This window comes from Brassica oleracea, chromosome C1 (genome assembly GCF_000695525.1).
Source record: "Brassica oleracea var. oleracea cultivar TO1000 chromosome C1, BOL, whole genome shotgun sequence".
Lineage (NCBI taxonomy): Eukaryota > Viridiplantae > Streptophyta > Magnoliopsida > Brassicales > Brassicaceae > Brassica > Brassica oleracea.
Window position 1 is genome coordinate 4,148,745 of NC_027748.1, and position 14,011 is coordinate 4,162,755.

The window sequence follows — 14,011 nt, forward strand, 5'->3', positions numbered from 1 at the left end:
GTTTCTTTACTCAGAAGAAAATTTTGATCTTCCTGAGTTTGTTCCTTGCTAAATTAAGTAGACGAACAAAGTAAACTGGAGACCGAGGATAAAGTTCCCGCCCCTAATTGGTCTTCAGTTTACCTTTGAAAATCTTTTATTGTTTTCTCTCTTTTGATTTTTCTTCATCTTTCTTTGAAAGTATATGACGGAAAACTTTTCCTTTTGTTTAAATATATATGGCTTAAAGGTTAGTACTTTAATGTGGTGATGATCACATTTTTGCTACGAAATTTTGTAACCTAACTACGAAAAAGTTAGCAAGAAAAAAACTTAACTACGAAATATAGTTAAAAACACACTATCTTGCGCGTGTAAAAAATATTGCAAAAGTCACACTCATATCATTTACTAAAAAATTAATGTAACAATCTTTTAATTAATTATGTGCATATTTTTTTCCATTTCTACAATTTTGCAAAATCCAAACGGTACATTTTGAAATATTAAAATTATGTATTGTTTTGTTTTTTTAAACTATACAATTCAATTGCATATTATTTTTACGGACAGTATTCCTTAAAAATGATGATGATTACGGTAAATCGTATAAACTAAAACTTTTTAGTGTACTCATTTTTAACTACATGAGGATCTGCATCTTGGGCATATTAATATATACATATATACATATATATATATAACGATTTTGATTTTAATGTTATTTTAAAAAATTTGTACAATTAAATATCATTATGAAACTTTGATTTGAAACTAATAAATAATCAAAACTCATAAGATATCATCAAAAATAATAATAGCTAATAAACATAATGTATTACCAGCGAATTAGATCTTAAAATTATGAAAAAAATACAAAATATTACATTTCTATTTCATTCGGTTATATTTTGTGTATTATTTGTCATTTTGTTTTATACTAAATAATGTTTGTATTCTTGTTTTCATTTTATATGTTTCTATATTTTTAATAAATTTTTATAAAATTCTCAGTTTTATTCTGTTTTTCATGTTTTCTTATATTTTTAATTTTTTTTGTTTATAGCTTATTTACTATTTTGGTTGTAAATATATATTATGATAAAACTATTTAACGTAAAATTATGGATAACATGAGAAATCAGCAAAATTGTTTCTTAAATAATTGTATAGATTTAAAAATATCATATTCATAAAATGAACTAGCAACATACAAAATGATTAGTGAATGATTTAAAGATAATGGTGATGATAGGTTAGATCGTAACTGTAGAAATTTTTATGTAGAATTCAATCTGTAAGTTTTTTTAATTTAAATGTATAAGTTGTAACATAAAATTTAATGTTATATAAAAACAATTTTACACCTTAAAATGTTGCTTTAGAAAGTAAAATTTTTACAACCATTTCTTTTTGTAGCTTTAAGAGTTCATTTTGGTGAATATACAAAAAGTACACGGTAATTAGGTAATCATGCAAATTTTAAAAATATTTGCAAATGTGGTTATTTGTTGAGGCTGCAGTGACCACTCTATCCCATACGTTTGAGGTGAAGAGCTATTTCCTTGTAAAATCAGATTTGCAAAATATTTGAGGCAAAAGAAAATGTTAGAAACGAAATCAATTGGTAGATTGTGTTGATATTTTTTGAGGGGATTAAGCGAAAGAAATTTACTGTGTCTAATGTATGTGTGTTGAATCCGGTATTATAATGTGATTACCGAATATGACAATGTTAAACTGGTCAATCCAAGCCATATGTATAATAGTCACTAAATATGTTTTTTTTTTCAAAATTTAAGGTATAAACATTACATATCAAATTGAGTTAGTAGAATATATGGATTAATATTTATGCATAATCTTGTAACGGATATTACATATACATAGTTAATCTGGATCCAACCTAAAATAACGAGTAATATCTTGTTAATATTATAGTATACTGTTCCATATTATCGTCAAAGTATAGGTTAGTACAATATTTCTTCTTCATGTTTGTATCTTATTTTTCATCTCTTAGCTCATTTTCTTTCTTCTTCATTCATGTCAACCGTTCCATTGTCACCATTAATACTATTGATTGTTTTGGCACTGTCACTATCTTCTCTTCTTCCACCACAGTCACCGATCGTCATCTCTTCCTCCGCATGTGTAAGTTCGTTTTCTACTCCCAAAAACGTCCTTTCATCTGCTATCTTACAACTGTGTCCATTGTGTCCACACTGTAAGAATATAGTATAGTACAGATTTTACTTGTTTTTTCTTCTACACGTCCACGCGCTCTCTGAAGGATAGTAATGTCATTTTTTGAAGAACTTGTCACATCGATGAGCTTATACCGTAGAATGGACATATTCTTTATTTTAGTGCCTCTTATGTATATCTCACAAATTCACCCAATAAAATAAACACCTTGTTCAATAACGAATAGACGAAAGCCGTAAAATCGCCGGAAAAGTGTAATCTAGCGAGTTAGAGATATTCGGTGAAAAAATGATATTTCTATAAATAAACAATTTGCTTGTTTCAGCTTATAAATCGAATAATATATAAAAACTAGGTAGTAATCTGCGATATGCGCGGAGTGAAATAGTTTATTAGATTATTTATTGTATGTTGTACTAAGAGATTTGTTATATAGTTTTTTTATGGGGATGGGCATTCATATATTCGTTCGGATCCAATTAATCTATTTGGATTTCAGATATTTAGGGTTAGAAATTTAAATTGTATTCGGATATTTACAAATTTTGGTTTGGATTTGATTCGAATCATTGCGGGTTCTGTTCAGATTTGAGTTCGGATACCCACTTTAATTATGTATTTTTAACAAAAATCCAAATATACTTAATATTAAAATAAAATAATATCAAACATAAAAATTTAAATAATGTAAGACTAAATATTTAAATTTACTTAAAAATTATTTCAATTTAAATATTTGGATGGAGAACAAATAAATATTTTTAGTATTTTGAACATTTTTTGTTATTTTTAGATATTTACTTGTGACTATGTTGATAGATTTTAGATATTTTCATATTTTTAAATATCTAATAGATGTGTTACAAAAAAAAAAAGAATATCTAATAAATATAAAATTTAAAATAATTAACATATTTAAATATATAATTTTGACATATATATGTTTGGTATCTAAAATATTTTAGTTTGGATCAGATTCGGGTCTGGTTATCTGGATATTAAACTTCTAAATCCATCTGAGTACTTAATCAGTTTAAGTTTGTGTTTAATATTGCTTTCAAATCTTGTCCAGTTCGATTCTTTTGATCAAGATGTTTTACCCAGACTTACTTCCTTCTATTTATATAAAGCAAAATAAAATAAAAGTAAAACATCTATTCTCAGTTTATTTAACATACATAGTTATTGGACTATATTTTAAAAGTACCAATAAAAATGGTTGAGAATCGTGTCAATATTTTCGGGCATGATGCAAAATTGACGTAGTCTAAAACAAATAACATGTATTTTCTAATAAAACATTCTTGGTAAATATAATAAAACATAATACAATTGAGTGAAAAGTGTTAGAGTTGTGTGGAAAATAATTTGACCTCTTCACCCAGCACCTGAATTCTATTTTTCAATCGATTTCACGAATTTTATTTTCTTTTATAACTTTTCTGATTTCTAATTTTTTCTTGCAATTTGATTATGTTTCTAATTTTTTGATCTGATATGAAAACTCCGTAAAAAACAATATTTCGCTTAACTAAATATCCGACTTTGTGTGTCGTATCTTTTTACCTCGATTTCTTTAATTCATAACCAATCACAATTATTTATTGCCTTCGTGTACAGAAGCCTCAATCATGGCTAAGTTCGGCAAGATATGAAACTTTCAATTTCTAAAAACATTTCCATTCCATCATTTTAGTTGATGTAAATCTTTATGATTTTTTAATTTTTTTTTTCAAAATAATATTATTCAGTAGTTGTACGGAGAAAACTTCAATTCACTAATACAAAGGTTAAAAATGCAAAAACTGAAATTGAGCTGATTAAAAAAATATAGTATGAACACATTGAATGTATGTAGTAGAATTAAAAAAATTACTGTGTGAACGCATTAATTGTTAAATAATTGTGAAGCCGACACGATACGTCAGCATAATCAAATTGAAATCGATGTAAGGTTGCCACGTGTGTAATGTAATGTGAAAGCATTAAATAACAATATTTCTTTTTTAATATATAGGGGATTCAAGAAAATAACAAAAATTAAGTGAAGAAATATGATATAAGAATCACAAAAATCGAAAAGCTGTCGAGGTTGAAATTGCAAAAACTCTGGAAATTAAAAAGGAAGACGACATGAAATGACAAAATTATCTTTCATTACACTTAACCATTTAATAAAACTTGCGAAAGTACACTTTCCTCCACGTGATTGTATTTCTTAATTTACAAATGTATTATATATATAGGCTCCGACTGCGGGTTGAGCGGTGCGGGACAAACGGTTTAATTGCGGTGCGGTTCTAACAGTTATAAAAATGTATAGATATATGGTATATATAGAGATTTTTGTTACTATTAGCTGCGGGGCGGGAAGCTGGTTACCATTCGAAGCCATATAACCAGAACAACAAAAATGCATTAAAATAAAACATCTATGGATATTTCTAATCTCCAATTTTCTCAAGAGCGTACGTAAAAGAATTGGAACTCTTTATTTTAGGGTTTAATTAACTTTATAAGAATGATATGTTTTGGCTTTTTACCTCTTTACTTTTATACTTTTTATCGTCTTCTACTTTGTATATAGAGAATATAATCCATGAAATAATGATCCTCGTCTTTTATTGATATGTCTCTTACGAGTAGATCACTCATGAACATCAAGTTTCTTTCTTGCAAAAGTCACGTTCATATCATGAACTAGCAAAATACAAAAACATTGAAGTCAGTCAATAACTTAATTCAATTTTGAAGAGAATATACACACTAAGAAAATGTAGCTCTTTTTATTGATATAGAATATGATACAATAAAAAAAAATGAATGCATTAACAAAAAACAGACAATATGTAAAGGTCAAAGCAAATTTTTTAAAAAGCAATTTTTATATAAAAATCCCAAAACGTATTAATAATCATCGTTTAACACATTAGAATCGTATATTTACCCGTACCAGAACCAGAACTGTCAGAACCTTCGGATATTAGCAACTCATGGCATACGTGAATCTCAATCTGTCTCTCTCTGTAGCACAAACACAAGAAAGTATTGAGATATATACATATCCTACTAGGAAAATGACTAAACATATTTGTACTTATTTATAAGCTTGTTCCCCTTAGCATTAGGAACTTCTCTCTTGTATGTTCGTTCGCCCTAGAGAGAATATAGACAAGCAGCCGCCGCTCTCATCCCTCGACGCCGGTGAGGCCCAATGGCCGCCGGCGTCCGTCTATGTTTGTTTAACGTCTTCTCATTTCGTCATCGTCATCTTAAGCTTCTGGACTCGTTCTCTCGTCGTCACTCACGCCGCTGCTTCCTTGGATCCGTTCGTCGTCACCTTCTCCCCTCCAATCTGGGTTACCACCACCTCTGCTGCTCCTCTCGCCGTCGCTTCTCACCCCACCCCTCTCTTCTCCGCCGCCTCTCACGCTCCACTCGTCGTCGCCTCTATCATCGCCCCCTACCCTCTCTGTAAAATCAAAAGAGTCAGATCTACTAAGTATGAGGATGGGCTCACCAGATCTCTCTTCACCACATCCACTTCCTATCGCTCTTAGCTACGGCTCTAGAGTCTTTCAGCTGTTCCTACGGGCCAACAGTTTTCGACAGAGTTCCATCAAGATTCCCGGACAAGATCATACTCCAATGCTCTTATCAGTTACGTACACCTTATCTAAAGAAAAGGAGAGTCTCCCATCACCAGTGTTGGTGTCCACCAACTGTCTTCAAACCCGCTGTTTAGGGTCCCCCGTCAGTCGGTTCATACTCCGACTTTAGTATGTTCTTTGCAACATCAGTTTCAGGGTTTCAAGTGAAGCATCTCTATGGGTATCTTCGCCCCTTTAACACACTTATCGCTCTACTTTTCGTTTATTGTCTAGCCGTTGAGATTAACTCCGGTTGTAATCGTTTGAACCCGTTTGATTTTTAGTTTAATATAAGCTTTCGTGACAAAAAAAAAAGGAACTTCTCTCTTGTATATATATTCACAGTTGTACATCAATAATAGACAGACTTTACATTCATATTATGGTATCAGAGCAAAATCATCTTTAGAAAAACGCTTTGATAATCAGCTTCCGCATAATCTCTAAAATTTCCTTACTACTACGTTACTACTATGGCCGATACTACTTCTTCTTCTACTTCGGTTACCATGGAGTCGACCTCAGCAAACACAAAGTCCTCCATTGAATCTCACTACTTTCTTCATCCTTCAAACAATCCAGGCGCCTTAATCACGCCAGTTTAGCTACAAAGAAACAACTACTCGGAATGGGCCACCGAATTTTGGAACTCTCTTCAGGCTAAACAGAAGATTGGTTTTCTCGATGGATCAATCATCAAGCCTACTTCTAATCCTGAGCTCTCGCGATGGACTGCTACCAACTCGATGATTGTCGGATGGATTAGAACTTCTATTGTTCCTGTTGTCCGTTCGACAGTCTCACATGTTCCTGATGCTCTCAAACTATGGGAATCTCTTCAATGGCGCTTCTCTGTTAAGAAGCAAGCACATGCTTGAAGATGAGATCAATAATTGTAAGCAGAATGGGCAATCTGTTCTGGAATATTACGGTCGACTTTCCAATCTTTGGGAAGAACTTCAGAATTTTACTACTTCTACTACTTGTACGTGTTCTGCTGCTGCCATCATCGACAAAGAACCGGAGGATGCTCGCGTTCACAAGTTTCTGTTTGGTCTCGATGAAACTCGGTTCTCTACTATACGATCTCATGTCATTGACGAAGATCCACTTCCAGATCTCAACACGGTTTATTCACGTGTGATCCGGGCAGAACAACATCTCTTTACTATGCGAGCAAAGGAAATCAAGAATGATGCTGTTGGTTTCTTGGCTCAAGCAGATTCTTCTACAAATACACTTTCAGCTGCATCTCAGCAACGCAGTCGTGACCCTAACAGATCCTGCACACATTGCAATCGCAAGGGCCATGAGGCAGTTGAATGTTTTCTTCTACACGGTTACCCAGACTGGTTCCTAGAGCAGCAACAACAACTGTCTGCAAGTTCGGGTCAGCGTGGGCGAGGAGGTCGTGGTGCACGTGGACGTGGTCGAGCTAATCTTTCTCGCACCTTATCTCTTTAACTCATGGCATACCTGAAAATTAGCTCGTGTCTCTCACTCAGAAGTCCATCTTCCTCTATCCCTGGTGTGGGGCTATTCCCACGTTCACTACTCGAGTTGCTGCTACTTGCCACTTCACTTGTTGTAATCCATGTCGAAGCGTCTGGGACCAGTGAAGCTGAAACAGGAGGAAGAAGTGAATAATCTTCTGAATTCTTCAGTTTGGTCAGAACGTTACAGTGAGGGCTATAGTATGTAATGTAATGTATGCGAAATCCACTTTCCGAGAAAATCCTACACGTATGTTAAAACGCAATTCACATCATGTTAGAAACCAGAGATTCATTATAACCGTTAGGCATATAATATTACAGTTCCCACAAAAGAGTGCAAATGACTTCGATTCCTCAGCCGTCATGATTGGTTAAGCACCATGCCATTACTCTTTCCCGAAGTTGGATTTACTTGAGACTCACTGTGACAACCCCACCCCCCTCCCCCTCACCCGGGAACTACCCGTCCAGTGGGCCCCAGGTTCACAGCCCTGAATGTGGAAGCCAGGACAGTTGTAGCAGCTGCTTTTGCAGCTGCATCAGGGTCATCCCTCTGCATCAAAAGGCTGATGTTAGCACAATATCTACTAACAGCAAAGTGAGAAGCATCACTTTCTTTCTTTCGAGGTATTGAACACACTGGAAATGTCACGCGTACAATGATGCTTGGAGATCAAGTCACCGTTATGCGTATGACAGTTTCCACAAATGAATATCGCCTACAAGATGTACTTTCAAAACAACTAGTTTATGTATTTCTTTTGCTCTATTCAAGTCATTCCAAGTTCCAATTTTCTAATCATATTCGCCATTGTCCCAAAATACTGGGACCAGTTTTCGAACACATAGTCACTATTCAGTAGCTATAAATGATATAGCATCAGTACTTGCTTGATTAGAGATTCAGAGTAATACAAGTAAGAAAGAACTGGCAACAACACATCGGAATATACAAGGCAGAATTAAAAAAATGTAAAAACCTAATCCAAAAGTTCAAAGACAACTTATTTCACCTGAACGTCGAGTCGTTTTATTTTATGACATCATAGCTAATTTATGTCAAACATAAATTACAAATACAACGTGCTAAGTCATACGCGGGAAATCAAACAGTCTTATCACATTTAACAAGATTATCCCACCTTAAACAGTCTTATCACAGTCTTATCATACTCATACCTTCTTTTTTGGGTAAAATGTTAAGTTTACTACCCCACCTTCTAACAAGATTATCAAAATTTATTCGCCATCATTCTAATCTGATTGAGTCACCCTTTGAGACGAGCAAACAATGGCTCAACATCTGAAGAAGAAAGTGAACAATGGTTGAACATAGTCTCATACACAATCATAAATTAGAAAAAAAAACATGTCTTAACTGACATGTGACAATCATAGGCGGAGACACAGACTTTCAAAATACATCCTAAAAAAACAGTTATAACCCAAACGTTTTAACAAGATCATCAAATCTATTCACCACAACTTTAATATCATTGAGTCAGCATGTGGGATGTGGAAACAGTGGTTCAACGTCTGAAGAAGAAGAAGCCATGGCTGGAGCAGTAACACTAACGCTCCAAGAATCTCTTTCGTTTATCAAATCCCGGCCTTCTTCTTCATCCTCCTCCTCTTCATCTTCCTCATCAATTTGAATATGGGCCTGTGAATCATCTGGAGAAGTACAAATTCTCTCCAACTCCATAAAAACTGCTCTCATATTTGGACGGTTTCTTCCTTTCCAGCTCAAACACTTCAAGGCCAGATTTGCCACTGCAATTACTTGTTCTGGTTTGCAATCATCTTTTATTCGAGCATCCATAATATCAGAAAGTCTCTTCTCTTTTATTGCAGCCCTGAAATGCTCTGCCAAGCTTCTTGTTTCTTGAGTGTTTTGTATTTTGATGACAGGCCTTTCTCCAGTAACAAGTTCAGCTAGGACGACTCCAAAGCTGTAAACATCACTCTTGTCTGTATATTGGCTGGACCGGTAATACTCTGGATCCACATACCCAACCGTACCTGAAACAACGGTTGTCCAATGAGTTTGATCTATGGTTATTGACCTTGATGTTCCAAAATCAGCCACTTTGGCTCGGTACTTCTCGTCTAATAATATGTTTGTCGACTTGATATCTCTGTGATAAATTGGTGAACTTGCAGAAGTATGAAGATAAGAAAGAGCTCCTGCTACGTCCACAGCAATGCGTAGACGCATTCCCCAGGTCATCGTGTAATCATCAGAGTCTTCATGGATATGCTGGAAAAGGTTTCCGTTGAGGATAAACTCATAAACCAGCATAGGAACTTCTGTCTCAAGACAACATCCCAAGAGTTTGACTACATGTCTGTGGTTGATCTGGGAGAGAATCACCACCTCATTGATGAACTCTTGTACTTTGTCCTCATCCACAACCTTGGATTTCTTGACTGCAACGGTCCTACCATCTACGAGCATACCCTTGTATACAGTGCCTTGACCTCCATGTCCGAGAACTCTGTTTTCACTGAAGTTTTCAGTAGCTTTCTCTAGGTCTCTCGAGCTGAAGATTCTTGTCGTTTCAACATTCCTTTGTCTTGTGTTTAGCTCTTGTTGCAACAGTAGTCCTCCATTACGTTTAAAGAACTTCTTCTTCCTCTTTGTCATCCTTCTCTTTATTATAAATTTTCTCAACCACCATAATCCACCAGCTATGAATAAGATCCCAAAACCTGCACTCGCACCTGCCAGCGGCACAAAAGACATTATAGGTAAATCACCAGTTGCTTATACAGTTTTAAAGTTACGGTTCAATTTGGCGGAAACGCTTCTTACCTATCATTATTGATGTAGTCTTGCTGCCCGCACAGCGATAGCCTCCAGGAAAATTCACACAACTCTCTCTTTCCTTACAATTGCTGGGTTTGAAGCTACATTCATCAACATCTAGATTCGAAAGCACACAAAAAAATCTTATAACTACATCATCTAGAGAGAGAGCATAAGGAAGAAACATATATATACTTACCCATGCAGCCATCAAAATCATATGGGTTACCGTCGAAACCTTTGTTGCATACACAACTTGCATAACTTATCTCAGAATTGGTGCTTCTATCGCATGCACAGGTTGTTTCAGGTTCACTAGTAGCATCGTAATCGTTTCTGTTTTTACAGGCCAAGGAGTTGAGGAACGAATGATTCTTTGTCTGGAGTACCCATCCTAGGCTAACTGTAGCATATCCCTTAGCAAATAACTCTCTTGGCACTGTCGCATTCGTCAAAGTGTACAATTCATCTGTTAAGAAGGCGACTCTACAAGGGTCTTCTCTTGTTGTTGTCGAGTTTACATCATTTCTCTCTATTCTGATACCAATAACTTGTCGAGGCTCATTAGGTAGACTCGTCTGACAACATCCGTTACCATCGCATCCTGTTTCTTCCGGTCTGGTTTCTGTACAATCATTGGTGTTAGCATAGGACAAGGCTTCGCTTGAGCACCCTGCTGTGTTGAAAAAAGGGATGCTATTGCTACTTGGCTCTATGGTCGCACTGCAATTTAACTCGCATCCCACCATGTTCGGCTCTATATGCGTCAACGACACTTTGCTGTTGCAACCAACCGCGAGGAGGGAGTTTTTACCATGAATGAAAAATGGGCTGCCCTTCAAGTTCATTACTGGTCCTGCGGACTCATTTCCACCCGTGGAACATCCTGAGGATGTGATCGGGATTTTGACACGAATTGACGCATATGACAGAGGGTCATAATAATTATATGCAGTCGGAAGAGAGATACTCACAACTTCTTTGTTGATTAGTGAAAGGAAAGGGACAAGCGTTCTTGACGTAGCTGTACTACGACATTCAATAGCGTAAGACTTCTCGAGATAGCAACCATTTCTGGTTCCAAAAGGGTATGGGATCTGGATTCCTCCGCATTCAGTTGGACAAGAGCTTGAAGCAGGGAGAACTGCAGAATAAAAGATCATCAAGAGTAACAGCCTAAAGACAATAGAAAAGTGAGAGCAACTTTGATTTGTGCTGATCATCATATTTCTCTCTACTCAAAAGAAAATTTTATCTTCTTCTTGCTAAAACAGACAGTGGAGACAGAGAATAAAGTTCCCTAGACTAATGGTCTTCATCTTGAAGATTTTTTTTTGTTATCTTTGTTTGTTTTTTCATCGATCATATCACTAATTTGGCGTAAAGCTTCATTTATCCTGTTTTAAAATTTGGTAGTGGAAAGTTTATCAATTTAAAGTGCAACAATTACCAAATAGAGTCTTAAAAAAAACATGTATTCTTGCACATGCAGTTTATAGTATTAATTTCGAATATGATCCCAATTCAAGAGTGAATACATTAACAAAATACAGAGACAGTCTGTAAAGGTAAAGAAAATTGAAAAAAGTTTTAAACCCAAAAGCGTATAATAATTACCGTTTAAGATATTGGAATCGTAATATTTAAAAACTGTAATTCATGTTTTCACATGAACGAATACTCGCATCTTTTAGCTTATATTGGGCTTCAAATCTAGTCTTTTTTAAAAGAAATTTTTTTTTAGTATCATCCATCTTTAACTTTTCTGCATTGGGAACTGACAGTAATAATCTTAAAATAGTTGTTCCTGTTATTAACTTGTTATAATAACGTTTGTGACTTGGTCCAACTATTCCCTAAAATGATAGGAGAGAATGAAATGAATCATAAATTTCACTTTACCTACAGATGAAAAGGACTGAAATTGTTTTCCTCCAAAATAACATACACACCCAGTGGGAAATCGCTTGATTAGAAGTCAAGCGCCTTATCCATCAGGCCATGGGTGCTTGTTGATACCTTTACTGATCTCTAAGGAAGTAGACAATGATATTACGATGGTAAAGTTCGTTATAATATCAAAATCTTTCTCCTCCCGCCTAAACTTGGAGACAAACAGAAATAACAGTAAGCATCCATGGTCTAATGAATATCGTGTTTTATGTCTATGAGATTTCTTAACTTCATACAATAACAAGATCTTTTTCTTCCCGCCTAAATTTGGAGCTTGACAATAAGCTGAAGCATTTGGTGTCGGAACAACTCCACCAGGAAGCATTGAGACTGTGCAAGCAAATATTCATCCTTCAGGCACTAATGGCTTCACAGCGATCATTTCCTTCTGTTTCTATACAAGAATATGGAGTTCTCTGCTATCTGCTTGCGAGATTCATGACACCCTTGATAGTTGCGCAAAACATTATATTGCAAACGAGCTAATCAAATATGAACCTGAAAACGTTTACCAAAAAAAAAAAAAAATGAACCTGAAAGTTATTTACTATTCATATAACTTTTTTCCTTCTTTTTTTTTTTGATCAAAAATATATCTTTTACTATTCTTTAATTACTTTTACCGACTGTTTCCGAATTTTTGTTAATTTGGATCTTTATCTCTATAATATTATTTGAGAAGTCAGTTTTCTATGTGTCGCTCTCACGTTAACTCTTACGATGATTGATTACATTGATACCCTTAATGAATTAATTTACATTTAAAATACTATTATTTATTTATTTTATTTAGTTTCCTTTTAAAAAATTTCCGAAAATTTACAAATATAATAAAAAGGAAATTTTATAAGGTTAAAAAAAAGAATTGAAAAACGAAAATATATGCATATGTAATATGATTTCATAAAAAGGAAAGTTCACAAAATAGTAATATTACATTTAAAAAATATTTTTAAATAACATAAAATATAATTTTGATGTAATAAAATACTTTCTTTATATCTATATTTTCTGAGATGAAAATTATAAATTTATATATAATGTGATTTCATTAAAATAGAGATTTACACAGATAATCTTGATATTAGAAAAAGAAATATTATTTATTTTAAAACATAATTTTAAACAATACAAAAAAAATTCAAAGTAATAAAAATGTTTTTATATATCTATAAATTTTTGTAGATGATTACATAAAATAATTAAGTAATATAAACTGAAATATGTTTATTTGTCTAAAAATAGTTTATAATTAGTAATATTGAAATGTTTTATTTATTTTTCATATATTTAGTTGACTATAATATCTTTAAATTACAAAAACAAATATTGATAAATTATATTTTACTTATATAATATTATTTAAATACAATCACAATTTTTTACTGTTTATTTTTAAGAGATATTAAAAAACTAAAAATAATTATCAAAATAAACATCGTTTGATCAAATAGTTAAAAAATAGTTTAATGAGGTAGATATATTATATTTTATCATTATTAAAGTTATTTTTTTAATATTAGATTTGCTTTTAAATTTTACATTTTTATGTTTGTAACTTAATAGAACCATAATCAAAATACGAAAGCAAATCTGAATTCTCATTTTTAAGATTATTTAAAATAAATTTTAGTCTCCATACAATAAATCAAAGGCATAAAAATAATTTAGAATTGATAAAATGTTTTAATTATTGTAAATATTGATATGTGCTCATAAGCTTTCAAAAATGTATCAGCTACTTACACATGTAACTTCAAATTGATCATTTGCTTTATTTTCTAATATCTTTTTTAAAAAAATCAACATATAATTTGATAAATATTATGAAAATACATGCACATTTGACTTAATTATAATAAAAAATAATTATATTTCATTTTTAATTTGAAAGAATATATGTAACTCAATATACT

General features: G+C 33.2%; 1 protein-coding gene across 1 annotated transcript; it reads right to left on the reverse strand.

Moving 5' to 3' along the window:
- Window positions 1-8,790: 8,790 nt before the first annotated feature.
- Window positions 8,791-11,428, reverse strand: LOC106297316 (wall-associated receptor kinase-like 17). Its single transcript, XM_013733586.1, has 3 exons — window positions 10,342-11,428; window positions 10,149-10,259; window positions 8,791-10,057 (listed from the first exon to the last, which is right to left on the reverse strand). The coding sequence occupies exons 1-3, from the start codon at window positions 11,366-11,368 to the stop codon at window positions 8,835-8,837; spliced, it is 2,361 nt and encodes a 786-aa protein (XP_013589040.1). The 5' UTR covers window positions 11,369-11,428; the 3' UTR covers window positions 8,791-8,834.
- Between the last annotated feature and the right edge of the window lie 2,583 nt (window positions 11,429-14,011).

Coding starts and splice junctions, on each gene's coding strand:
- LOC106297316 (XM_013733586.1), bottom strand. CDS start 11,368: ATGATGATCAGCACAAATCAAAGTTGCTCTCACTTTTCTATTGTCTTT. Junction 10,260..10,341: donor TGATTTTGATGGCTGCATGG/GTAAGTATATAT, acceptor TTTCGAATCTAG/ATGTTGATGAATGTAGCTTC. Junction 10,058..10,148: donor GACTACATCAATAATGATAG/GTAAGAAGCGTT, acceptor TGCCGCTGGCAG/GTGCGAGTGCAGGTTTTGGG.